At 39.1% G+C, this 27,110-nt stretch overlaps 1 protein-coding gene across 2 annotated transcripts in view; it reads right to left on the reverse strand.

Annotated features, from left to right (window-relative positions):
• The window catches only part of ARNTL2 (aryl hydrocarbon receptor nuclear translocator like 2), a 102,690-nt gene that overhangs the window by 51,107 nt on the left and 24,473 nt on the right, over window positions 1–27,110 (reverse strand). For both annotated transcript variants that reach the window (XM_032347592.1, XM_032347593.1), the window contains exons 2-4: window positions 13,864–14,014; window positions 12,047–12,148; window positions 25–66 (exon numbers count right to left, since the gene is read on the reverse strand). In XM_032347592.1, coding sequence (XP_032203483.1) covers window positions 25–66; window positions 12,047–12,148; window positions 13,864–14,014 — 295 coding nt within the window. The remainder of the gene's footprint in view (window positions 1–24; window positions 67–12,046; window positions 12,149–13,863; window positions 14,015–27,110) is intronic.

Below are 27,110 nucleotides of genomic sequence, written 5' to 3' on the forward strand. Positions count from 1 at the left end.
ACCAATCTCAACGGTTCAGTGTACCTGAAGAACTTCGTTTTTACTTTTTGTTCACCATCTTCCATTCTACAAAAAAGCAGGATAAAGTGTCAAACTACATGAAACGGCTCTTATGTCATTCTTGAAAGAAAATGAATGTGAGATTAAGTACTATCATCCTACATCCTAAATCCTATTAAGTCTTAGTTAAATGCTACCCTGAGCTCCTAATGACTGGAAATGATTATTACTGTGGACACAAGTGGTGGTGGTGGTTCTCCTCCTGAGGCTCACAGGCCCCTCCTCCCCATCAGGGCAACGAAAACTGCTAACTTGTGACAATGAACAAAAATTATCTTGTGTGAGTCCTGAGAAATATAATTTTCATATGAATAATATTAAATAGAATAATTTTTAGACAATTGGCTCCACCAAAAATTTTTTAGTGATGATATTAAAATAGCCTAAAAGTAAATGAAAAGGAATTTACTTTGTTAAAATTTACTATTTAATTAAAAATATCATTGAAAATTGGAAACTCCGGTCACTTGGCAATAATATTAATAGTCACAGTAGTATATTCCCTAGCAGAATATGCCAAATGTATATATGTGTGTGGGGCTATATATGTATATATACATATGTGTGTGTATGTATATGTAAGACGGGTAGTTACCACCAGACCACTACTATAGCAGAATATACTGATGGTGACAGAATACGTTCCACGTTAAAAAATGATGCAGGCTGAGTAGTTTTTAAAAATGCATATTTTTAAAAATATTATTTCCAAATGTATCAGAACAAACAAAAATAGACTCTTAAATACAGAGACCAAACTAGTGATTGCTAGAGGGGAGGTAGATGAGGGGATGGGCAAAATAGGTGAAGGGAATTAAGAGGTGCAAAATTCCAGTTATAAATAGGTCACAGGAGGGGCACCTGGGTGGCTCAGTGGGTTAAAGCCTCTGCCTTCGGCTCAGGTCATAATCCCAGCGTCCTGGGATCGAGCCCCGCATAGGGGTCCCTGCTTGGCAGAGAGACTGCTTCCTCCTCTCTCTCTGCCTGCCTCTCTGCCTACTTGTGATCTCTGTCAAATAAATAAATAGAATCTTTAAAAAATAAAAAATAAATAAATCACAGAAATGAAAAGTATAGCATAGGAAGTATAGTCAAGACTATTGTTGGGGTGGGGCACCTGGGTGGCTCAGTGGGTTAAAGCCTCTGCCTTCAGCTCAGGTCATGATCCCAGGGTCCTGGGATTGAGCCCTGCGTTGTGCTCTCTGCTTAGCGGGGAGCCTGCTTCCTCCTCTTTCTCTCTCTCTCTCTCTCTCTCTGCCTGCCTCTCTGCCTACTTGTGATCTCTGTCAAATAAATAAATAAAATCTTAAAAAAAAAAAAATATTGTTGGGGCGCCTGGGTGGTTCAGTGGGTTAAAGCCTCTGCCTTCGGCTCAGGTCATAATCCCAGCGTCCTGGGATCAAGCCCTGCATCGGGCTCTCTGCTCTGCGGAGAGCCTGCTTTCTCCTCTCTCTGCCTTCCTCCCTGCGTGCTTGTGATCTCTCTCTCTCTGTCAAATAAATAAATAAAATCTTTAAAAAATATATATTGTAATAACATTATATCCTGATAGATGGTAAGTACATATATCATAGTGAGCACTAAGTCCTTTGTGGAATTTGTGTGTTGCACACACAAATCTAACAGTGTCAACTGAACTACAAAGGGGAAAAAAAAAACTCTAAAGAAATGGTGAAATCCAAACCTACTGTACTTATGAAATCCAAACATACTGTTATTTAATGGTCCCTGGTAGAACAGAGAAAAGGCATGATCCTATATTAGCCAAACAATTCATTTCTTGTTTGCAGCATAAACCTAGGTAAGTGCAAATGCAATCAAAACATTCTCCAGATTTGCTCCTTTTCATGCCTTCCTCTTTTTAAAACCTTTTCCTTTGGTTTCTGAGATACTACCCTACTTCAGAGCCATGTCTTCTCACATTTGGGGTAGGATTTCCTTCCTCCTTTTACAGTGTTTAGGCCTGAGTCCCCCCAGAGTATATCCTCAGTCCCCAAATCTTCCCACTCTCTACACTTCCCCCAGTGACCGTGCATCCATGCCAATCACTGCAATGGCTTCCTGAACATTAGAAATGTGTGAATCTCTATCTCTAGACCAGGTGTCACCCCTAAGCACCAGGTCCTCATATCCAACTGCCTGGTTGAAGAACTGAGAATTACCATGCTCTCACGGTGTCCAAAACTGAATTCACCATCTATCCCTTGATCTCAGCATATAACATCCTCCAAATAGGTGACCAAGTCAGAAAATTTGGACGCTTCCTGTATTCCTGCTCTCCTTAATCAACAATCATGAATTCTCTTTTAAACTTCTCATAACATGCCCTTCCCTTTCCATGCCCTGCTGTCCAGGACCTTACTCTCTTAGACCAATGCTCAGAAAACAATCCCTGGCAAAACTTCTCAGCTATTTTCTCTGCCTCCTGGGTTTCCCCCCTTCAGCCCATCCTCCATGTTGTTTCCCAAGTGATTCTTTGAACATATAAGTCTGTACCACTTCCCACCTGGTAGGATAGCTATATTCTTTTTAAAAATGGACAATAACAAATATCAGCAATATGGAGAAACTGCATCCTTCACACATTGCTGGTGGGAACGTACATGCTGCTGTAATGTAAATGTAATGCTGGTGGGTACAGCCACTGTCAAAAACAATTTTTGTGATTCCTCAAAAACTAAACCTAGGATTACCATATGACCCAGAAAGTCTCCTGAGTATATACCAAAAAGAACTTAAAGCCAGGACCCAAACACATACTGGTACATCAGCATTCATAACAGCATTATTCACAGTAGCCAAAAGATAGGAACAACCTAAATGTCCACCAGCAGAGGAATGGATAAACAAAATGTGATATATGGCAACCCCTGTGCAGAGTACCCCAGAACCCCTCCCTGGCAGGCATGTACCCTGCCTCAGCCCCAGCCGACACCCCTCCAAGGCACTATCTCTACAGATAGTCCTAGAACATACCTGTTTGCACCCACTTCAGATATCCTACCCGGACACCTTCTGTACAAAGAACTCAAGGGTCTCCTGCTTCTACACACTGCTTCAGCTCCAGCCACTACACTGGGGCACCCAGTAGTACCCCAGAAATCCCAGCTTCCCTTCACCTCAGCCATCCTTCCAGAGTGCCCTCAGTGTATAGAACCTGGAACTTTGCAACACACAGTTGGGACAGGGCGCCCACTCCACAGAGAGCCCTAGAATCCCTTAGCATACACCCACTTCAGCTCCACCTGTCTTGCCAGGGTGCCCTCTGTGTGGAGAGCTCCAGGATACCCTGAATAATACTCACATCAGCATCAGCTACACTGCCAAGGTTCCCTCTGGGTGTAGAGCCTCAGGACACCCCGGCATGCATCCACTCTAGCTTTAACTATCCTGTCAGGGCACCTGCTGCAGGGAGGCCCAGGGGCCACACTGACCTGTACCCACTTCAGCTATCCTGCCACAGTGCCTACTATGTGGAGAGTCCTGAGACACCCAACCCATGCCAAACTCATCTCCAGCCAGTGAAAGTTGCTAAGTGCACCAAGCCTTCCTTCAAATTCAGAAGTTGTTATTCTGCTTAATTCATAGAAACAAACATGGGGAGGAAGGAAGGCAAAATGGGGAGACAGAAATATGCTCCAAAAGAAAGAACAAGACAAAACCTCAGAGAAAGGAGCTAAATGAAATGGAGATAAACAATATGCCTGATAAAGAATTTAAAGTAATGATCATAAAGCTGCTCACTAGAATGGAGAAAAGAGTGAGTGAACTTCACAGCGAGACCTTCAATAATTAAAAAATGTAAAAAAGAACCAATCAGAGCTGAATAATACAATAACTGAAATAAAAAATACCTTAGAGAGAATCAATAGTAGATTAGAGGATGCAGAATATATCAGCGATAAGGAAAAACAGGTTAATGAAAAGCACACAAGCTGAATGACAGAAGGAGAAAATAATAAATGAAGGTTGATTAAGAGAGCTCTTAGACAGCAGTAAGTGAAAAAACATTGCCATTACAGGGAACCTAGAAGCAGCAGCAAGAGAGAAAGGAAAATATGTATTTGAAGAAGTAATAGGTGAAAATTTCCCTAACATAGGGAAGGAAATAGATATCTAGTTTCAAGAAGCACAGAGTTCTAAGCAAGATGAACCCAAGAAGGTCCAAACCAAGACACATAATAATTAAAATGCCAAAGGTTAAAGATAAAGCAAGACTTTGCATGCACCTGGCTGGCTCGGTCAGTACAGCATACTACTCTTGATCTTAGGGTTGTAAGTTCAAACCCCACATTAGACATAGAGCCTACTTAAAAAATAAATATATAAAGAGACTTTAAAAGGTAGCAAGAGAGAAGCAAAAATTTACCTACAAGAAAAGCCATATGAGGCTATCAGCCAAGTTTTCAGCAGAAACTTTGTAGGTCGAAAGAAAGTGGCATGATATATTCAAACAGATTTATTCTGAGGATGCAAGGATGGGTCAATATTTGCAAATCGACCAACATGATACACCATATCAACAAAATGAAGAATAAAAATCATAATCTTCTCAAGGCAACTGGGTGGCTAAGTCAGTTAAACATCCGACTCTTGGTTTTGGCTCAGATCATGATCTCAGGGTCCTGGGATCAAGTTCCATGTAGGGTTCCCTGCTTGGTGGGGACTCTGCTTGTCTCCCTCTCACTTTGCCTCTCCCCCTGCTAATACTCTCAATTTCTCTAAAATAAATAAATCTTTTGAAAAAAAAAATCATGATTTTTCTCAATAGATTTTAAAAAAAAGTATTTGACAAAATTGAACACTGACTCATGATAAAAATTCTCAACAAAGTGGGTTTAGAGGGAACATATCTCAACATAATATAGGCTATAAGTGAAAAAACTACAGTCAACATCATACTCAGTGATGAAGGACTAAGAGATTTTCCACTAAGATCAGGGACAACACAAGGATGTCCACTCACCACTTTTATTCAAGATGGTGTTGGAAGTCCTAGTCAGAGCAATCAGACTAGAAAAAGAAATAAGAGGCAATCATATCAGTAAGGAAGAAGTGAAACTGTCACTATTTGAAGACATGATTCTACATATAGGAAACCCCAAAGACTGCATCAAAAAACTATTAAAACTAGTAAATTCAGTAAAGTTGCAGGATGCAAAATTAATATACTGAAATTCACTGCATTTTTTTTGCATTTTTATACACTAATAACAAACTAGCAGAAAGAGATTTTAAGTGAATACTCCCATTTACATTTTCACCAGAAAGACTAAAATACCTAGGAATAAACTTAACCAAGGTGGTGAGAGATGGGTGCTCTGGAAACTGTAAGACTTTGATGAAAGAAACTAAAGGAGACACAAATAAATGGAAAGATACTCTGTGTTCATGGGATTAACATTGTTATATGCAACGAATGAATCATTGAACATTACATCAAAAACTAACGATGGATTATATGTTGGTCAATTGAATCTAAATTAAAAAAATGTCCCTTCTATCCAAGACAATGTAAAGATTCAATGCAATCCCTATCAAAATACCAAGAGCACTTTTCAGAACTATAACAAACAATCCTGCAATGGGTCTGGAACCACAAAAGACCCTGAATAGCCAAAGCAATCTTGAAAAAGAGCAGAACTGAAGGAATCACAGTTCCAGATTTCAAGATGTACTACAAAGCTATAGTAATCAAAACACTCTGGTACCGGCACAAAAACAGACACACAGATCGAAGGGAAAGAATAAAGGGCCAGAAATAAACCCACCACTACATGGTCAATTAATGTATAGCAAAGGAGGCAAGACTATGCCATGGGTAAAAGAAAGTCTCTTCAACAAATGGTGCTGGGAAAACTGGAACACTTTCTAACACTATTTCACAAAAATAAACTCAAAATGGATGAAAGACCTATATGTGAGAACTGAAACCATAAAAATGCTAGAAGAGAACACAGGCAGTAATTTCTCTGATGTTGGCTGTAACAATATTTTTCTAGATATTCCTCCTAACACAAGTGAAACAAAAGCAAAAATAAGCTATTGGACCTATATCAAAATTAAAAGCTTTTGTACGGCTTTCATATAATAAGGCAACCTACTAAGGAGAAGATATTTTCAAATTCCATATCCAATAAGGCACTAATATCCAAAATAAAAAAAAACTTATACAACTCAACACCCGAAAAGCAAACAATCTGATTTAAAAATGGGCAGAGGTCCTGAATAGACATTTCCCCAAAGACATACAGATGGCCAACAGACACAAGAGAAGATGCTAATCACTAATCATCAGGAAAAGGCAAATCAAAACCACAAGATAACACTTTCCACCTATCAGAATAGCTGAAAACACAGTGATGAGAAATAACAAGTGTTGGAGAGGATGTACCGAAAATGAAACCCTCGTGGTGAGGCTGTAAATTAGTACAGCCACTGTGGAAAGCACTATGGATATGGATAATTTTATAGAAAAATTATCAGAAAAATTAAAAACAAGAATACCATATGATCCAAGAATCCTACTACTGGGTATTTACCCAAGAAAACCAAACCACTAATTATAAAAGATACATGCACCCCTATGTTTATTGCAACATTATTTATAGTAGCCAAGATATGGAAGCAACCTAAGGGTCCATCAATAGAAGTAGTACACATACACGCACACGTGCGCACACGCACGCGCACACACACACACACACACGAATATTCCAAAGCCATATAAAAGATGAGATCCTACCATTTGCAACATGGATGGTCTTACAGTGTATTAAGCTAAATGAAGTGGTCAGACTGAGAAAGATAAAAGCCATATGATTTCATTCATGTGGCATCTAAAAAACAAATGAATAAACTAAAAGCAGAATTGGACCTATAAATACAGAGAGTTAATGGCTGCCAGAGGGAAGGAGAGTGAGGAATGGGCAAAATAGTAAGGGGTGTGGGAGATATGGGTTTCCACTTATACAATGAATAAGTCATGGGAATAAAAGGCACAGCACTGGGAATATTGTCAATGATACTGATATTATGGTATATGTGACAGACTGCAGCTATGTGGTAAGCATAGCATAATGTATAGAGAAGTTGACTAGGCTGTACACCTGATATTAATGTGACATTGTTACAGAAATGTGGTATATACATACAATGGAAAGTCAGCCATAAAAAGAATGAATTTCTTTCACGGAAACAAATGATAATGAAAACACAATGGTTCAAAATCTGTGGGACAGAACAAAGGCAGTCCTGAGAGGAAAATATATAGCGGTATAAGCCTTTCTCAAGAAAGAAGAAAGGTCTCAAATACACAACCTAACCCTTCACCTAAAGGAGCTGGAGAAAGAACAAGAAAGAAAGCCTAAAATCAGCAGGAGAAGAGAAATAATAAAGATCAGAGCAGAAATCAATGAAATAGAAACTAAGAAAACAATAGAACAAATCAACGAAACCAGGAGCTGGTTCTTTGAAATAATTAATTAGATCGATAAACCCCTGGTCAAACTTATCAAAGAGAAAAGAGAAAGGACCCAAATAAATAAAATCATGAATGAAAGAGGAGACATCACAACTAACCCCAAAGAAATACAAACAATTATAAGAACATACTATGAGCAATTCTACGTCAACAAATTTGACAATCTGGAAGAAATGGATGCATTCCTAGAGACATATAAACTACCACAACTGAACCAGGAAGAAATAGAAAACCTGAACAGACCCATAACCAGTAAGGAGATTAAAACAGTCATCAAAAATCTCCAAACAAACAAAAGCCCAGGGCCAGACGGCTTCCCAGGGGAATTCTACCAAACATTTAAAGAAGAACTAATTCCTATTCTCCTGAAACTGCTCCAAAAAATAGAAATGGAAGGAAAATTTCCAAACTCATTTTATGAGGCCAGCATCACCTTGATCCCAAAACCAGACAAGGATCCCATCAAAAAAGAGAACTACAGACCAATATCCTTGATGAACACAGATGCGAAAATTCTCACCAAAATACTAGCTAATAGGATTCAACAGTACATTAAAAGGATTATTCACCATGACCAAGTGGGATTTATTCCAGGGCTACAAGGTTGGTTCAACATCCGCAAATCAATCAATGTGATACAACACATTAATAAAAGAAAGAACAAGAACCATATGATACTCTCAATAGATGCTGAAAAAGCATTTGTCAAAGTACAGCATCCCTTCCTGATCAAAACTCTTCAAAGTGTAGGGATAGAGTGCACATACCTCAATATTATCAAAGCCATCTATGAAAAACCCACCGCAAATATCATTCTCAATGAAGAAAAACTGAAAGCTTTTCCGCGAAGGTCAGGAACACGGCAGGGATGTCCATTATCACCACTGCTATTCAGCGTAGTACTAGAAGTCCTCGCCTCAGCAATCAGACAACAAAAAGAAATTAAAGGCATCCAAATCGGCAAAGAAGTCAAACTATCACTCTTCACATTTGATATGATACTATATGTGGAAAACCCAAAAGACTCCACTCCAAAACTGCTAGGACTTGTACAGGAATTTAGTAAAGTGTCAGGATGTAATATCAATGTACAGAAATCAGCTGCATTTCTCTACACCATGAGCAAGACAGAAGAGAAATTAAGGAGTCAATCCCATTTATAATTGCACCCAAAACTATAAGATAACTCAGAATAAACCTAACCAAAAAGGCGAAGAATCTATACTCAGAAAACTATAAAGTACTCATGAAAGAAATTGAGGAAGACACAAAGAAATGAAAAAATGTTCCATGCTCCTGGATTGGAAGACCAAATATTGTGAAAATGTCTATGCTACCTAAAGCAATCTACACATTTAATGCAATCCCTATCAAAATCCCACCCATTTTTTTAAAAAGAAATGGAACAAATAATCCTAAAATTTATATGGAACCAGAAAAGACCTCGAATAGCCAAAGGAATATTGAAAAAGAAAGCCAAAGTTGGTGGCATCACAATTCTGGACTTCAAACTCTATTACAAAGCTGTCATCACCAAGAGAGCATGGTACTGGCACAAAAACAGATACATAGGTCAATGGAACAGAACAGAGAGCCCAGAAATAGACCCTCAACTCTATGGTCAACTAATCTTCGACAAAGCAGGAAAGAATGTCCAATGGAAAAAAGACAGTCTCTTCAATAAATGGTGTTGGGAAAATTGGACGGCCACATGCAGAAAGATGAAATTGGACCATTCCCTTACACCACACATGAAAATAGACTCAAAATGGATGAAGGACCTCAATGTGCAAAAGGAATCCATCAAAATCCTTGAGGAGAACACAGGCAGCAACCTCTTCGACCTCAGCCGCAGCATCTTCCTAGGAACATCGCCAAAGGCAAGGGAAGCAAAAATGAACTATTGGGATTTCATCAAGATCAAAAGCTTTTGCACAGCAAAGGAAACAGTTAACAAAACCAAAAGACAACTGACAGAATGGGAGAAGATATTTGCAAATGACCTATCAGATAAAGGGCTAGTGTCCAAAATCTATAAAGAACTTAGCAAACTCAACACCCAAAGAACAAATAATTTAATCAAGAAATGGGCAGAAGACATGAACAGACATTTCTGCAAAGAAGACATCCAGATGGCCAACAGACACATGAAAAAGTGCTCCACATCACTTGACATCAGGGAAGTATAAATCAAAACCACAAGGAGATACCACCTCACACCAGTCAGAATGGCTAAAATTAAAAAGTCAGGAAATGACAGATGCTGGTGAGGATGCGGAGAAAGGGGAACCCTCCTACACTGTTGGTGGGAATGTAAGCTGGTGCAGCCACTCTGGAAAACAGCATGGAGGTTCCTCAAAAAGTTGAAAATAGAACTACCCTATGACCCAGCAATCGCACTAGGGTATTTACCCTAAAGATACAAACATAGTGATCCGAAGGGGCACGTGCACCCGAATGTTTATAGCAGCAATGTCTACAATAGCCAAACTATAGAAAGAACCTAGATGTCCATCAACAGATGAATGGATAAAGAAGATGTGGTATATATACACAATGGAATACTATGCAGCCATCAAAAGAAAAGAAATCTTGCCATTTGCGACGACGTGGATGGAACTAGAGGGTATCATGCTTAGTGAAATAAGTCAATAGGAGAAAGACAACTATCATATAATCTCCCTGATATGAGGAAGTGGAGATGCAACAGGGGGGGGTTGGGGGGTAGGAAAAGAATAAATGAAACAAGATGGGATTGGGAGGGAGACAAACCATAAGTGACTCTTAATCTCACAAAACAACTGAGGGTTGCTGGGGGGAGTGGGGGAGGGAGAGGGGAGTGGGGTTATGGACATTGGGGAGGGTATGTGCTATGGTGAGTGCTGTGAAGTGTGTAAACCTGGCGATTCACAGACCTGTACCCCTGTGGATAGAAATATATTATATGTTTATAAAAAATAATAATAAATAAATAAATTTTTAAAAAATGAATTTCTGATACATGCTATAATGTACAGAAAACTTGAAAATATGTTAAGTGAAATAAGCCAGACAAAAGAGGATAAACAATGCATGACCCTACTTATGTAAAATATCTAGAATAGGCAAAATCATAGAGCTAGAAAGTAGACTAGAGGTTACCAGGGACCCAAGGAAACAAGGAATGGAATATTATTATTTAATGCATGCGGAGTTTCTAGTCGGGATAATAAAAAAAATGTTTTGGAAATAGGCAGTAGTAATGGTTGTACAACATTGTGACTGTAACTAATGTCACTGAATTGTACGTTAAAAATGGTTGAAATAGCAATTTTTATGTTATATATATGTTACCAAATAAAAAAAGTCCAAAGGCCCACAGTTTTTGTTTAAATGTAATTTGACATGCTTAAAATCCTTGTGTTTTCCAACTGCATGCAAAATGATTTCTATATTCTTTAATTCAACAGATCTCTTTGACCCAGTCCATGTTCATTTCCCAAGTCTCACAGCTCACCCACCTCTGTGTACAGCCTCTGCTCTTTGCGCCAGCCACTTGTTTCCTGATGAGCAGGTGCTATTTCATATTCCATGCCCTATGCCTATGCACAGTTCTTCCTTCCACCTAAAGTACCTCTACTCCTGCTCAGAATGGCTCACTTCCCTTCTTCATTTAAAACTTAGCTTAGGGGGCGCCTGGGTGGCTCAGTGGGTTAAAGCCTCTGCCTTTGGCTCAGGTCATGATCTCAGGGTCCTGGGATCGAGCCCCACATCGGGCTCTCTGCTCAGCAGGGAGCCTGCTTCCTCCTCTCTCTCTGCCTACTTGTGATCTCTCTCTGTCAAATAAATAAAGAAAATCTTAAAAAAAAAAAAAACTTAACTTAAATCAACCTCTGCAGGAAGCTGTCCTTCCCTCCTAATCCCAGTCTTATTTAAATGCCCAACTGTTCTTGTTTTCAGGGTACCTGGGGTATGTATTACAGCAGTTATCATAATGTGTAATACTTACCTGTTTCTTTCTAACTTGAACGTGTTTCTTTTGTCTTTGTATTTCTCCCTCCTAGTCCACTGGGTGTCACATAGTAGGTACTCAAGAAATATTTAATGACTATATTCCAGGAAATCTTCATCAACGACCCTTTAAAAGAATCAGCTCTCCCTTCAAACCAAGAGTGCTGCAGAAATGGCAAACATTCTCATACATTCTTCTTTGTTTAAAAATGCCCAGTATTCTGGGGCTCCACCAATGAAATCAACTTCATGTCTACTGACTGGCTTTCATGCCCTGAGTCTCTGGAAAGGATGCTATACAATCAGCACTTTGTAAAACACATAAAGTACTTTGACTTCCATCATTTCACTAGAGGAATGGAAAACGGTGGAATGAAAGAAGGATTGGGGCAGAATGGAGAAGCTCTAAGGCAGACAATGAGCAAATCAATGGGATGTATATACTCTTCTGTCTACTGCCATTACATGTGTTCTTTAAGTAGGCATTATGTCAAATGGAAGTCCAGGACTTACCTGCTGCTACGGGATGCTGATATTTCTATCCTTGTTGAAAGAAGATAGGTAAAAGGATTCTGAGAGAGCTTTTCCACCACTTTTTCTGTCATGATTCCGGACCTGGAAAGAAGGAGGTCTTGGGTCACCTCTACCCATACATGTTGGGAAATGGACAGCATGATTATCCTCATGTGCCACAAGTCCCCGACCCTGTCCAGTTGCAGAGAGACAGGAAGTAGCGTGTAATAAAGTACCACACTAACAGTCGGGCGTTCTAACTACTTGTGTAATGTTAGGCAAGCCACTTGATATTTCTGCATCCGGGCTTCATTTTCTAAACTATGGGCAACTGGCTAATCTTCAGTGTTGTCTTCTGCCAAAAAATCACTATCTGCCAGTACTTGGCATGTTTCCATTACTTCCCCTACCATGGACTCCACTTCCCATTCACTCCCCAAACCACTGAAGGTCGCAGCCATGCCGGCTCTGCAACATAAAACTGTCGCCTCTAGGATCACACCTCCACTTCAGCAGCTCACAGTCTTATCTGGATACTAAAAAAGCACAACAGTGCTTATGATTCCGAAGAAAAGGAAAATAAAAAGGACTGACAATCACTTCAAGCTTGAGCTGAGTGAGGACTACAAACTGCTGATTCAGGATGTAAGATGGTAAACAGTTCTAGACCAGTCACTTGGTCAACTGAAGTTTTTTTATGAGCATTCACATTAGTAGAACAGTCTGAGAGAATACAGACAACCCAGAACAGTAGATAACCTTCAGGTCATTTGTACGTAGCTTGGGAAGTGCACTGGTTCTTACATTTGAATAAACACTGATTCTGCTGTCTTGGGAGTTTTAACTAAATCAGAAAGTACATTGGAAAGAAGAGTCTTAAAAAGAGCTGGTTTCTTCCAGTATGTCATCTTGTCCCCCTATTCAAAAATTTTCCTTTCCTTCATAGAGACCTATCATCAACTTTCTCATTTATGTAAAGTACCAGCCTAAAATGGAGTACTCTAGATCATAATATTTACTTTGCCTTATCATTTTCACCATATAAACCCTAGCTTTGGGGAGTTTATTAAAGAATATTTGGGGCTGCAAGCTGCATTAAGCAACGAAAGTAAACAAGAAGAAAGCAAGTATCTTCAACATTGACTTTGTTATCTACTTGGCTTAATAACCATGAAAAACAAGAGTTTGGGCGCCTGGGTGGCTCAGTGGGTTAAAGCCTCTGCTTTCGGCTCAGGTCATGATCCCAGGGTCCTGGGATCGAGCCCCACATCGGGCTCTCTGCTCAGCAGGAAGCCTGCTTCCTCCTCTCTCTCTGTCTGCCTCTCTGCCTACTTGTGATCTCTGTCTGTCAAATAAATAAATAAAGCTTTAAAAAAAAAAAAAAAGAAAAACAAGAGTTTTATAGGATTCAACTGGCCACAGATGACCAAGGGTTGGTGATTAAATAAGTGATGGATAAGGTAAGAGGCAATGTGGTATTTGTTAAGTGAAACACACAGAAAGATGTTCTCCTCATGGTTAAGCAATTCAGTTAGCAAGGTTAGTATCGTGCTGTAACCATAAATGTTAAGCAAACTAACCCTATGTTCCTATGTCTTTCAGACTCCAACTGACCCTCCCTAGATACCTAATAAGCTTCAAAGTTGGATGGGAAAGTTACAGATCAGTTAATGATAGGTGGTGGTTGGGTGGATAAGTAATTGTCCCTATCCAAATGTTACCATGTAACATTTTCAAATCGATGATTTAAAAAGTAATCTTTTTTCTTCCCCTTAGAATGAAAGATTTCATGGGCTTAAAGGAATAAATTCACTTACTGGGATGGGCCTGAGTCACTTCCTTTTCGTTTTCTTGGAAACTCTATCACATGTGGGCTGAGGGATCCAACAGCTGTTGGTTTTGTCCATGGGCTCATATGACTGGAAACCACAGGAGAAATGCACTGGTTCTCTTCAAGGAGTATTCTGTCTACGAGAGATAAAGTACAATAACACATCTATTTTTAACATCAACTTTGACTTTATACATATCCCTATCACACATTTTAAGTGGTTTTTATTTTTATATTTTAAAAGTATCAATTACAACATAACATAGAATGAAAGACAAACTATGAACACTCAAATACTAATTAGAAATATATTTGTTAGTCCATATTTTTAAGCTTATTTCCACTGTTTATTGTAAAAAGATTGTAGAAAATAGGGAAAATGCAAAGAATAGAAAGGAAGGGGGAAATCATATATCACCAACTGATGTTATTATTTAGAGATGTTTCCCTTTAGAATTTTTTCCATAGTTGTCATTAAAGTAATTGAAATCATAGCATATGGTATATTCTACTTTATTTACAAATCACTGTAAAAATTTTATAGTACTATTACAAATTCTTTGTGTTGTAGCTATGTAAACATTTTTTTTTAAGATTTTATTTATTTATGTATGTATTTATTCATAGCAAGAGACTGATGTGCAAAAGCAGCAGGAGGAGCAGAGGGAGAGGGAGAGAGAATTCCAAGCAGACTCCCCACTTGGTATGGAGTGTGATGAGGGGCTTGAACACATATGACTCTGAGATAATGACCTGAGCCAAAACCAAGAGTCAGTTGCTTAACTGACTGAGCCACTTGGGTGCCCTGCTACTTAAACATTCTTCTATTGTGACAATCTATGTTTCTTTCAACCATCACAAATATGTGCTGTGGTACATAAAGCTTTTCATTTACTGGTTATTTCATTTAGATGGCATCCCAGAATAACATCAAGGGTTGTGAATATTTTTAACCCTAAATTGCAAAATATGATAAAATCCTTCTTGTATAAAGTGTGGTTTATTAAATGCTTTATAAAATATAAAAATAAGAATCATTGAACTAAAAATAACAGATGTTCCAAAAGTAGGCCTCCCTGAGTAACTGTATTTCTCATATTAAAATGGATATAACAGGTTAAAGGTCATCTGTAACTTACAACATAGATTGAAAACATATAAGAAGTATTAATAAAGAGAATGCAATGAATCTACAAGAGTGGGAGATTTTTAACAGCTCTCTAGCAGTACCTAACAGATCAAGCATTCAGAAACACTGATGTAGAAAATTTGATCCACACAATGGACAAGCTTGGTGTAATAGACATCTACGGACCTCTACTCTCAGCCAGTGTCTGTTTTGCAGCACCCATGGAGCATTTATAAAAACTGACAATATACTGGACAAAAAGCACATCTTAACAGTTTCAAAAGAATGATATTCTACATCAAACATTTACTGATTCAGTGTAATTATGCTTGACACCAGTAACAAAAAGATAATAGAAAATCCCTGTATCTTCAAAAATTAAGAAATACACAAATAACTTGTTCAAAGCAGAATTCATTGGCAATCCAGAAGATCCAAAGTAATCTACAGTGGAATCCCGATCCCACGGCTACAATGGAAAAGTTGTAGGACTCCAAGTGTAAGCAAAGATGTGAAAGAATGGGAAGTTTTCTGTTTTGCTGGTGGGAACATAAATTGCTACAACCAAAGCCACTTTTGTATTACCTAAAAAGTGGGATATTCATATAACATTTAATTCAGCATTCCAGTCCTAGGTACATAGAAAACCTCCATGCATATTAAGAGACATGTACAAAAAAATGCATTGGTAGCACTGCTTGTAACTGAAAAACAAAAATAAAAACCTGAGAAAACTGGAAGCTAAATTTCCTTCAATAGATGGATTGTTTATTAAATGAAATACTAATGGCAGTTACAATGAATATCAACATGGATGAATCTCAAAATAATAATTCTAGGCAAAAAATGTCACATCTAAAAACATACATCACGTTTTCATTTTTAATTTTTAAAAATTGTTTTTTTGAGAGGGAAAGTCCACATATGCACACGAGCAAGGGGGAGAAGAGAAGGGGGAGGGAGAGAATCCCAAGCAGGCTCCACACCCAGTGCAGCCCAATATGGGGCTCCATCTCATGACCCTGAGATCATGACTTGAGCAGAAATCAACACCACAAGGGCTTAACCAACCAAGCTGCCCAGGCACCCAAAGCATATTTTTTTAAAAAAGATTTATATAAAGTTGAAAAATAAGTAAAACTGATCAATATTTTTTAATAATATCCATAGAGGTTGCCACACTGTACAGAAAAGTAAAGGAACAGTTAACACAAAATTCAGAATTCTCTTTGGGAAAAGAAAAGGAGTATCTGGATGCGATCAGTGAAGGATACACATGGGCTTCTAAGAATTCATGTTCTACTTCTTAAGCCTGGTGTGAGTTTACAGATTTCTAAAATTCTTTAAACTACACATAGAATTTCTACAGTCTTCTGTAAGTTACAGTACATTTCACAATATAGAAGTGAGGAGAATAATTTTATCCATGATTTTTGGCCACTTGGGAATTAAGTTTCTGATTTTTGGTATTTGAAGACTTCTTGGCTTGGACTCTCTTAATGGGAACAATTCAGGATCACCAGATACCACATGAAATTAACTGTGATTTCAGCTTCCAGACTTTAATCCAATGGACTTTGAATGGCAGAATGCCATCTGTCTTCACAGAAAAAAGTGGGGAGTTTCTTACAATAAATGACAAATCAATAGAAAAAAATTCACCAACACTGAACCAGACTTTAACCTGGTATGTATAATACCAGACCCCACCCCCACCCATCTCCAATCCTCCAACATACTCAAGCAAGCACATGGTTTCCCTTGCATAAGTTCAAAAAAAATAAAGTTTTTTTTTTGCCTCTCATTCTAGGAAGCACAATCTCCACATTTCAATCTTACTTCCTAACCTTTAAAATAAGAAATGGACCATCTTAAGACTGCAAATAATGTTCTTTTCACAAAATCAAAACCTAAAGCTCTAAGGGCCTTTATTTGTATGTTCCCTAATGAGAGGGGGAGTACGGCCCCTAAATTAGTTATGTTCCATCAAGTTTAAGTTTCCTATGTCAGTAGAAGGGTATTCAAAGGCTTTCTGTAAACAAAAGGAAAGGCTTTCTGTAAACAAAAGGAAAATATGGGTTAGTGGGACTAATTAGTTCTGGATGAAAAGATCTGTTCTTTGGAAACAATTCAGCCTTCATGTAATAGATTTTTATGTTAGAAGGTGACTCATAAAGAGTGAAGATTTCATTTTTAACTTCCCAATTTACTTTCAGCCTCCACAATTACTTATTTAGAAGATGAGACCATGTGTTAGGAATTGAAAGTTAATTCTGCTTTTATATAAGTCATTTTGAAGGTATATGCTTCAATATTTTGATACTATCTTTCTTCATCAAGTTGCCACTTCTCAATGGTGAAGATAATAAATGTTATTTGTTTCCAGAAAAATAACTACTAATACATTTCTATAATACTATTATCCTACTTTTTAAAAAGTTTATCTTTGTATAGTTGACAAGCAATGTTACATTAGTCAATGGTATTATAACAGCACTGCATGGTGACAGACAGTAGCTATACTTACATTGAGCATAGAGTAATGTATAGTGATGTTGAATTACTATGTTGTTCACCTGAAACTAGATTCCATATGCTGTACCTTTCATTCCTATAACTTATTCATTCCATAACTGGAAGTCTGTATCTCCCACTCCTCTTTACCTATTTTGCCCATTCATCGACCTGCCTTTTCTCTGGTAACCTTCAGTTTGTTCTCTGTATTTATAGATCTGGTTTGGCTTTTTGTTTATTCACTTATTTTGTTTTCTAGATCCATATGAGTGAAACTGTATGATATTTCTATTCCTCAATTTGACTTATTTCACTTATCATAATACTCTAGGTCTGTCCATATTGTTGCAGATGGCAAGATCTCATCCTTTTTTATGGCTGTGTATGTGTGGTGAATATATATAGTCACCAAGTCTTCCTTACCTACTCATTTATCAATGGATCCTTAGGTCGTTTCTATATCTTAGCCATTGTAAATAATGCTGCAATAAACACAGGGGTGCATAGATCTCTTCAAACCAGTGTTTTCATTTTCTTTGGGTAAGTACCCACTATAGGAATTACTGTATCATAGGATATTTCTGTCTTTAATTTTTTCAGGAACCTCCACACTCTTTTCCACAGTGGTGCACGAGGCTTCCTTTTTCTCCACACTCTCACCAACACTTATTTCTTGTCTTTTGATTTTAGCCATTCCTGACAGGTGTGAGGTGGTATCTCATTTGGTTTTGATTTGCATTTCTTTTCCTGATGATTAGTGATACTGAACATCTTTTCACATGTCTGTTGGCCATCTGGAGGTCTTTGGGAAAATGTCTATTCAAGTCCTGTGGCAGCGTCAACAAGACTGACTCCATCTTTGGCCCTCCATCTTGTTCATGTTTGCACAATGACCTCTTTTAAGGCAGTGTGTCTGGTCCCCTTGGAGATTTATATACATACCTTAGAGAGGGATGCCAAGACTGGGATGGTGGAAAGGCTTGTTCTGGCCTCTCATGAATCTGTCAGAGATAACATAGTCTTCTTTCTTGATGCACAGGTGGTGCCACCAGATCTAATTAAAGGGTAGCTGTCAATTAAGTGCATGCAAGCCCTTTGAGGTACACGTGAACCCTATGATCCTACTACAGTGCCCTTCTGCATGTCCCCTCACTCTATAAAATCTGTGGACTAAGGGCTGGACTTAGTCCAGAGAATAGCTATGCAGCTGCCAAGAATCACCCTCTGCCCGATATCCCAACTCAGTCAGTTATGCTGAATAAAGCTCAGTGTAAACTTTACAGAGTAGCTGGCTTCATTTTCCAGTCTCAAAGTACCTTTTCAGTTTGGGGGATATTTTATGGTCCCTTCTCCACCTCCTAACAGGTTCTCTGCCCATTTTTTAATTGGATTGTTAGATTTTTTTTATGTAGAGTTGGGTAATATACGTTATTTAGCTCAGTAAAATAATTCAGAACTTAGACTAAACAAAGATAGTATGCATGTCTTTAAAAAGGAGGCTTTGTGGTTTATTTAAAATGACATTGGCAGGGCACCTGGGTGGCTCATATGGTTAAGCATCAGCTCAGGTCATGATCTCCAGGTCCTGGGATCAAGACCCACACTGGGCTCCCCACCCAGTGGGGAGTCTGTTTCTCCCTCTCCCTCTGTGTCTCTCTCTGCTCATGTGTCCCTGCTCTCTGTCTCAAATGAATAAATCAAATTAAACAAACAAACAAATAAATAAAATGACGTTAGTTGGGGCACCTGGGTGACTCAGTTGGTCAAGCACTTGCCTTCGGCTCAGGTCATGATCCCAGGGTCCTGGGACTGAGTCCCACATCAGGCTCCTTGCTCAGTGAGGAGCCTGCTTCTGCCTCTCCCCTCTGCTGCTCCCCCTGCTTTCCTACTCATGCTTGCTCTCTCTCCTGCTGTCACATAAATAAATCTTTAAAAAATGAATAAAATGAGATGCTTGTTACTTAAAAAAAAAAGAAGTAAAATGACATTAGCATTACATCTCACTCCATTCTACATATATCTCCTTGGTGACGGTCATCAATGTAACAATATTTTAAAGGTCTGCCATTTAGTATCAGTTCCTCAAAGATGAAAATAAATTGTGGGAAATGAGCAGCTGCTTGGGAATTGTAAGCAGGGGAGAATAAGCAGCTATTTGATTTAGGCTCATAGTTACAAAGGGTTCAAATTTAGGATTTGACATTGTGCTTGAAAGAAAATATACATATACCCATACACATAAGCACACACACATTCACAGACAGGCATTGGAAAGATGGAAAAAATATACTTTTCATACAACTTATAAACTTTGTCCCACTACCAACTCTCATTGCAGTAGTGTGCTCTATGTTAAAATTTATATAAAGCATAAATTAACCTATGAATAACTTTGTGTTAAAAACAATTTGTGCAATGTGAACATTTGCTTCTTAATTTCTGAGAATCCATGCCTTAAATCAGATTACCCAAATGATAATGTCTTACTTAACCTCAAGGTCAGGAATATTCAAATGTTGTTAATTGTCCCCCTAGTGTCCTTCTGCTGGTCCAGGATCCAATCAAGGATCACATGAAATATTTAAGGTCTGTTATGTGTCTTCACATAACAGACTTTAAATCGCGTCCTTTAAATTGTAACATTTCCTCAGTCTTCTTTTGTCCTTGAGGTTTTTGAAGGATATTGGCCAGCTGTAGAGAATGTCACCCAGTTTGAGCTTGTCTAATATTTCTTCATAACTAAATTCAAGTTATGAAATTTTGTCAAGAATGCCACAAAAGGGACGCTGTGTCCTACTCAGTGCTAAATGCCCACAACTTTTCTTTTTTTCTTTTCTTTTCTTTTTTTTTTTTTTTTTTTTGGCCGCCTCTGGGACTTTTTATTGCTACACTGAGATCTGCTCTTCAGGATTCCAAAAGGTGTGCAGCTTTTAGACTCAACAGAAGAGGCAGAGAAAGGTTTATTAGATCTGCTATAAGCTGCAATATGGAAAGATTTGAGAACACTATCATCTCTTATGCCCAAATCCTAGCCAGTGCCTGACACATAATAACAGGGTTTGTTGAAAGGATGAACTGCATTTCATTTCATTACCCCAGACATTCAAATGAGAAACTGTAAGAGATGCGAAATCCAAACTAACAGATTCACTCTCCTGGAATGCTGGAATGATCATGTTCCCACGATAAGGAATACGTGAGTCCCCACTATACCTATTTCACAAATAGGACTACTTCTGCTTCCTTCCATTACTTCATTTTTACTGTTTTTCCCCCAGAGAGGGAAAAATATACTTGATTGTGTGTTGGAAAAAAGGTACTGTGTGATACAGGATTTGGCAGTCTGAAGTAGCTTTCTAGAACAACAAGCAGTAATTGTATTGGTTTGTGGTAACGCATTTCAAGAGAAAGTCAAAAATTGTTTATTACTAACATATTACTATAAGATGCTTAGTCACATAATAGATAAAGTACTAATTGGTACTATACAAGAACAAGACCATCTACATATAGTACTATACACAAATCATGAAAAGGCTTTTGCTCAGGAGAGATTAAAAATACTCTATTATTTCACAGTGGGTTGGTTTTTTTTTTAAGATTTTTATTTATTTATTTGACAGAGATCACAAGTAGGCAGAGAGGCAGGCAGGGGTTGGGGGAGAGCAGGCTCCCTGCTGAGCAGAGGGCCAGATGCGGGGCTCCATCCCAGGACCCTGAGATCATGACCTGAGCCGAAGACAGAGGCTTTAGCCCACTGCGCCCTCCAGGCGCCCCTATTTCACAGTATTTTTAAAGAGCCTAATGTAAGCTGCGGTCAAGAAGCTTATAATCCTGAATACGTTTGTGCACATGTAGGTCAGATTAGATCCAGAGACAGGTATGAGTTTGCGCTACGAGACCACAGACAGAACAGCACCAAATTCTGTTTGGGGGGAGGGAGAACAACAGCATCTTTCCAGGCTAAGAGAGCATCATCAACAGGCGGCAGAGGAAACACACTCAGTAAGATCCTATGTCATCATCAATGGTGACGTTCAGTTGTTGACCCAGTGAATACGTATCAGTCAAGTTCTAGAAAATGCCTCTCCTGATAGAAGTCTGATTGGACTTTTTCAAAGTAAATTTTACCTTCTTGCCTGTGAAACAAAACACACACTAAATTGACCTATATGACCAGAAACCGGACCCCAGATCATTTTTCACCATGCAGAAATGCGGGTTGCCTAGAAGATTCAAAATAAGGATGAGGCTTAGAGTCACTGAAATTTCATGAAAGTCCCTCAAGACTTATTTACCTCTCAATTTTTACTCTGCTTAGAAAAGGCAGGAAAGTCTCTGTCTCTCTCTCTCTGACCACCTTTCCTGAGTTGTCCAGGCAAACAGTCCACTGAATCCAGAGGAAGAGCAGATATGTAGTGACACTCATCTCTGAAGCCGGCAAAATATCTTACTCAAAATAGGGGTAAAAGGGGAAGTGTAAGATACGGGAGCCTGAGTCTATCATTTTCTAAATTCCCATCTGTTCTCAGACAGAATGTGCCGACAGACCCTTCACACTGCTACTATTTTTGCAAAGTATTCAATCTCAGACTCTAACACGTACCTTACTATTACAGAAAAATTTCTCCCATGAAAACCTGGTTTTCCCATGATCTCAGCCTCAGTGACCTTGGCAGAGGAGATTTTGAGCTTTGATTTAAAAGGATTTTTATGTGGGTCTACCTACAGAGACATGAAGGACATATAGATACCCAGACAATGCCTTCTGATAGAGATCTTTTGTATCCACTAATAACCTGGCGTCCGGTTTTTGCACGTCAAAAAAAAAAAAAAGTCACTTAAAGTCTTTTACCATGCTAAGAGGGTTGTATTGGTGGCTTCTCAACTCTGGCTTTCTGTTTGTTGGAAAGGACGACATCTTTGGTGAATGGGTGTGGCTTGGATAAAGGAAGACAAAGAAGCAATTCTACGTTATTTTCTCGGGAAGTGTTTATTTTCTTGTAGCTCCATTCCATTGCTGCTCTTGAAGCAAAAGCTTTACTTGGTATTTGCCCCTGGGAAAATTAGTGGGAAACAGCACACAAGTGGAGCGGGAAGTTCAGCAGGGATGCTCTGATGTCCTATCACTCTTCAGTTGCAGACCCAAGGGGAAGAGAGGGACCCTGCACCCTTGCACCTTGATGCTACTTGAGTATCCTCCCGCAGCAATCTAGCCAGTAAGAGACAGGCACAATCCAGCCAGTGAGGAGCCCCTACACTGCCAGTCTCAGTTTACTCCAATGGACTGTTTATTTTTTTAATTTTGTCTGTTTATTTGTCAGAGAGAGCACACATGAGTGAGACAAGCAAGGGGAGCAGCTGGCACAGGGAGAAGCAGACTCCCTGTGGAGCAAGTAACCTGATACAGGGCTCAATCCCAGGACCCTGGGATCATGACCTGAGCTGAAGGCAGACACTTAACTGACTGAGCCACCCAGGCACCCCAGAGGACAAAAATTTTTTCCTTAGCGGCTATGGATGCTGCTATATGGATTGAATATGTGTGTGTGTGTGTGTGTGTGTGTGTGTGTGTGTTTCCCCTCATTCATATGTTCGAATCTAATCCCCAATGTGATGGTATCTGGAGCTGGGGCCTTTGGAAGGTATTTTGGGTCTGAGGGTGAAGCCCCTGTGAATGGAATCAGAGCCCTTATCCAGAGGCCAGAAAGCTAGTTCCAGACTCTGCAGGAACCCTCAGACTTCTAGTTGTCAGAACTGTGAGGAATAAACTGCTATTGTTGATAAAGAATAACATAAAATAAAAATGGTATGTCTGAGTTTTATGAACATGGAAAACGCTTACGCAATGTTTATTTTGAAAAGCAGGATGAAAGACAGAGACTACACAAAAATAAGAAACAAAGACAATCTATAGGCAGGGGAGAAAAAAACCTGGAAGGAGATGCAGGGAAATATTTTCAGGTGTTTTGTCTGAATGGGCAATCAAAGGACTTTCTTCCTTTCTACTTTTCTGTATTGTTCCAAAACTGTAAGTATGGGGTCTTAACATTTGTAAGACATGCATACATCTGAGAAGGAAAAAGGAGTGCATATATGGACTGCTGGGAACTAGCAAGTATGTCAATGCAGCTGGGCACAGTATGAAACATTAGGAAATCAAACTGAAAAAGTCATCGCACTGTTCACGCAGGGCCCTTGCATGTTCCACTGAGGAGACACAGCTTTATTTGCAGATAGCAGGGAGCTAATGAATTTGTGGAGTACTGCATCTCAGTCCCCTTTGTTTCCTGGGCAGTCCTCACAAGGGAGGGGTTGGTCTGCACTGTCCTCCCTACCAAAAGCTAGTATTCCCAATAAAAGCTGAAAAAAACCCTTTTACTTTGGGATTAGGATCTCACATGTGGATCCACAACCACTCATTTCAGATAAAATGTTAGAACATCACAGAAGGATCAATCCTTTTTTTTTTTTTTTTTTTGGAAAGATTTTAGATTTTATTTATTTATTTGAGAGAGAGAACACAGAGGGAGACAGAGAGAGACGCAGACTCCCCACTGAGCAGGGGGCCAGATGCGAGACTCAATCCCAGGACCCTGGGATCATGACCTGAGCTGAAGGCAGACACTTAATGGCCTGAGCCACCCAGGTGTCCCTCAATCTCTCCTATATAGGGAGGAAATTTTATTCTCTTGGCCTTGGTGTCAAAAGTAGGAAGGATATCTAAAAGGTAAAAGTCCCCAGGATGCCACTTAGGGGAAGGAGGTTCCGATATGATGAGAAAGAAACCCAGGTAGAAGACCCTGGGACAAAGTAGAACTATCTCAGACTTCATAAACAGAAAGCCAATTTAGCCTTATTCTGTTAATTTTTATTTTAAGACTCTCTTCCTTTGAGTTCCAAATGGTAAAGGGGAAACCATACTCTCCTAGATTCCATGGACGTGGAGCTTTGCTTGCTTGTGATTTTGTCCACGATTACACAACAGCTGAAGAATTGAAGCAGAAAAAACAGTTTCGTTTGCCCACAGTCAGTCACTTTCGAGGGAAGTATGCAGAAGATCAAAGGACAAAGAAGTGATGTCTGTATTGTAGTGAAATGGTCCATCCCAGAGTACAGGCTGGGCAGGAAAGCAAGAGACCCCTAGAAGGAGCTGAAAGAATAGACCAGTGTTCGGAATGTTTGTATAAGTGAGAGAGTCATCAAAATAGGACAGTATAATCGGCAGGGAGAGGTTCATACTTGGGGATTCATAGGTAAAGAATTTCCAGCTGATTCAAGAGTCTACGGAAGGTGTGCCCAAGGGGGTGCTGCAGGGAAGAGACAGGAGAGGAAGAGGTCTAAGAATATACAGAGGTAACATTCCAGAGATAGATGATTAAAGTGAGGACAGAAGAGGATGAAAGGAACACAAAACCTAAATGAAAATAAGTAAGTGACCGTGGGGAATAATCTCAGAAAATGGCAAGGAGGCTCAAATAATGTCAACTTCCTCTCCTAGTTCTGAAATACACAAGCCAGTGATTAGCTTCCACGACTCCCTGATGATCATTTCCTTCACATTCGGGCTGACCACATGACAAATAACCTGAGCAATACTGAAGTGGAAAAAGGGATACTTCTTCCCCCTATCAAACTGACCAATCCTGGTAAGTGGTTATACTGGCAAAGGAGCCTTGGAGAAGATGAGGTGAGAAGAGGGAGACTGTCCCAGTTTCATATACTTTTTGTGGGAATAACAATTGGTAGAACCATTCTGAAAGGCAATTTGAAAAGTTCTATCAAGGGACATGAAGATACTTCTATCCTTTGACCCAGCAATTCTGTTTCTTTGAGTTTATGTTTAAATTATTAAAGATATACATAAAATTATTAAAGATATACATAAAGACTTTTGACATAGAAATTTATTAAACTACTTCAACTGTATAAACCTGAAAACAACCTAAAGGTATCAACAAACAAGGGAACTAAAAAACTAAGTGTAATCATGGGATGGACTATTATAGAGCCCTTGTTTTTTTTAAAAGAAAGATTGGAGAGAGAGAGAAAGAGCGTGAATACAGGGACAGGCAGAGGGAGAGAATCCCAAGTAGGCTCCCTGCTGAACATAGAGCCCAACACAGGGCTCCCTCTCACGACCCCAAGATCATGACCTGAGCCAAAACCAAGGGTCAGACACTTAGCCAACTGAGCCACCAAGGCACCCTGCAACTGCTATGCAGCCTTTAGATACGTTTCCAAATTATTTATAAAATGGTAAACACTATGTAGAATATTAAACTTGATGTTTTTTGTCCTTGTTTTAAAATACAGTATATTAATAGGAAAAATCTGGGGTAAAGCTAACAGATCAGGAAATGATGCCAACAATATGGTAGACTATTAAGTTCCCATGGGGCATGTTATACCATAGGGCAAGTAGGGAGCATGTGGGGAAAGCACAAGGGTCAGTCAGGTGGAAGAGAGAGAGAGGGTATCCGTGGACAAGAGCCTTTATTTTGTGTGTGTGAGAGAGAGAATGTGTGTGTGTGTGTGTGTGTGTGTGTGTGTGTGAGAGAGAGAGAGAGAGAGAGAGAGAAAGAAAAGGGGGGCAGGCTAAAGAGGCTTAGGACTGGCTAGTTTGAGTAATTTCAGTAGGCTGTGGACAAAGTGACTGTGTCTAGTTGTCTGTTTACCTGGCCCAGGAAAATGAGGGTAGCTGGATAGTAGCCTAGAGTGTGAGATGCCAAAAAAAAAAAAAAAAAAAAAAAGAGGTATTTGGGGAACAGCCTCTGGACTGGTTGGTTTAAATTTGAAAAGTACACTCACAGGCAAGTTGCTTATTATCTCTAGAACTGGGTTAAATCCTGGGAAAGGCAGGATTAATATTGCAAAGCATCAGAATACAGAAAATTAAAAATATGGTTAAAAGATTTATATTTTAATTTAAAATTTGAAAATAAAAATTTTCAAATTTTCTACAATTAACACATATTTTTTTTTAATTCAGAAAAAATAAATATACCACAAAAATACTGTGTCATTCACAAGCCTGGACTATCTTTGAAAGGATAAATTTATACTGATATTAAAGAGTCATGGATGCAGACTGCCTTATACATATTTTTTTTTAAGATATATTTATTGGGGCACCTGGGTGGCTCAGAGGTTAAAGCCTCTGCCTTCGGCTCAGGTCATGATCCCAGGGTCCTGGGATCGAGCCCCATGTCGGGCTCTCTGCTCAGCAGAGAGCCTGCTTCCTCTCTCTCTCTACCTGCCTCTCTGCCTACTGTGATCTCTGTCTGTCAAATAAATAAATAAAATCTTAAAAAAAAAAAAGATATATTTATTTTAGAGAGAGAGAGTGAGAAAGCACGTGAGTGGGTGTGGGGGATAGGAAGCAGACTGGGGCTCGATCTCAGGACCCTAAAATCACAACCTGAGCTGAAATCAAGAGTCCCATGCCCAACTGACTGAGACACGCAGGTGCCTCACCTTATATATTGTTTTTTTAAATCCAAAGAACAGGGGTGCCTGGGTGGCTCAGCTGGTTAAGCATCCAACTCTTGGTTTCAGCTCATGTCATCATCTCAGGGTCATAAAATAGA

Source organism: Mustela erminea, chromosome 6 (genome assembly GCF_009829155.1).
Source record: "Mustela erminea isolate mMusErm1 chromosome 6, mMusErm1.Pri, whole genome shotgun sequence".
Taxonomy (NCBI): Eukaryota; Metazoa; Chordata; class Mammalia; order Carnivora; family Mustelidae; genus Mustela; species Mustela erminea.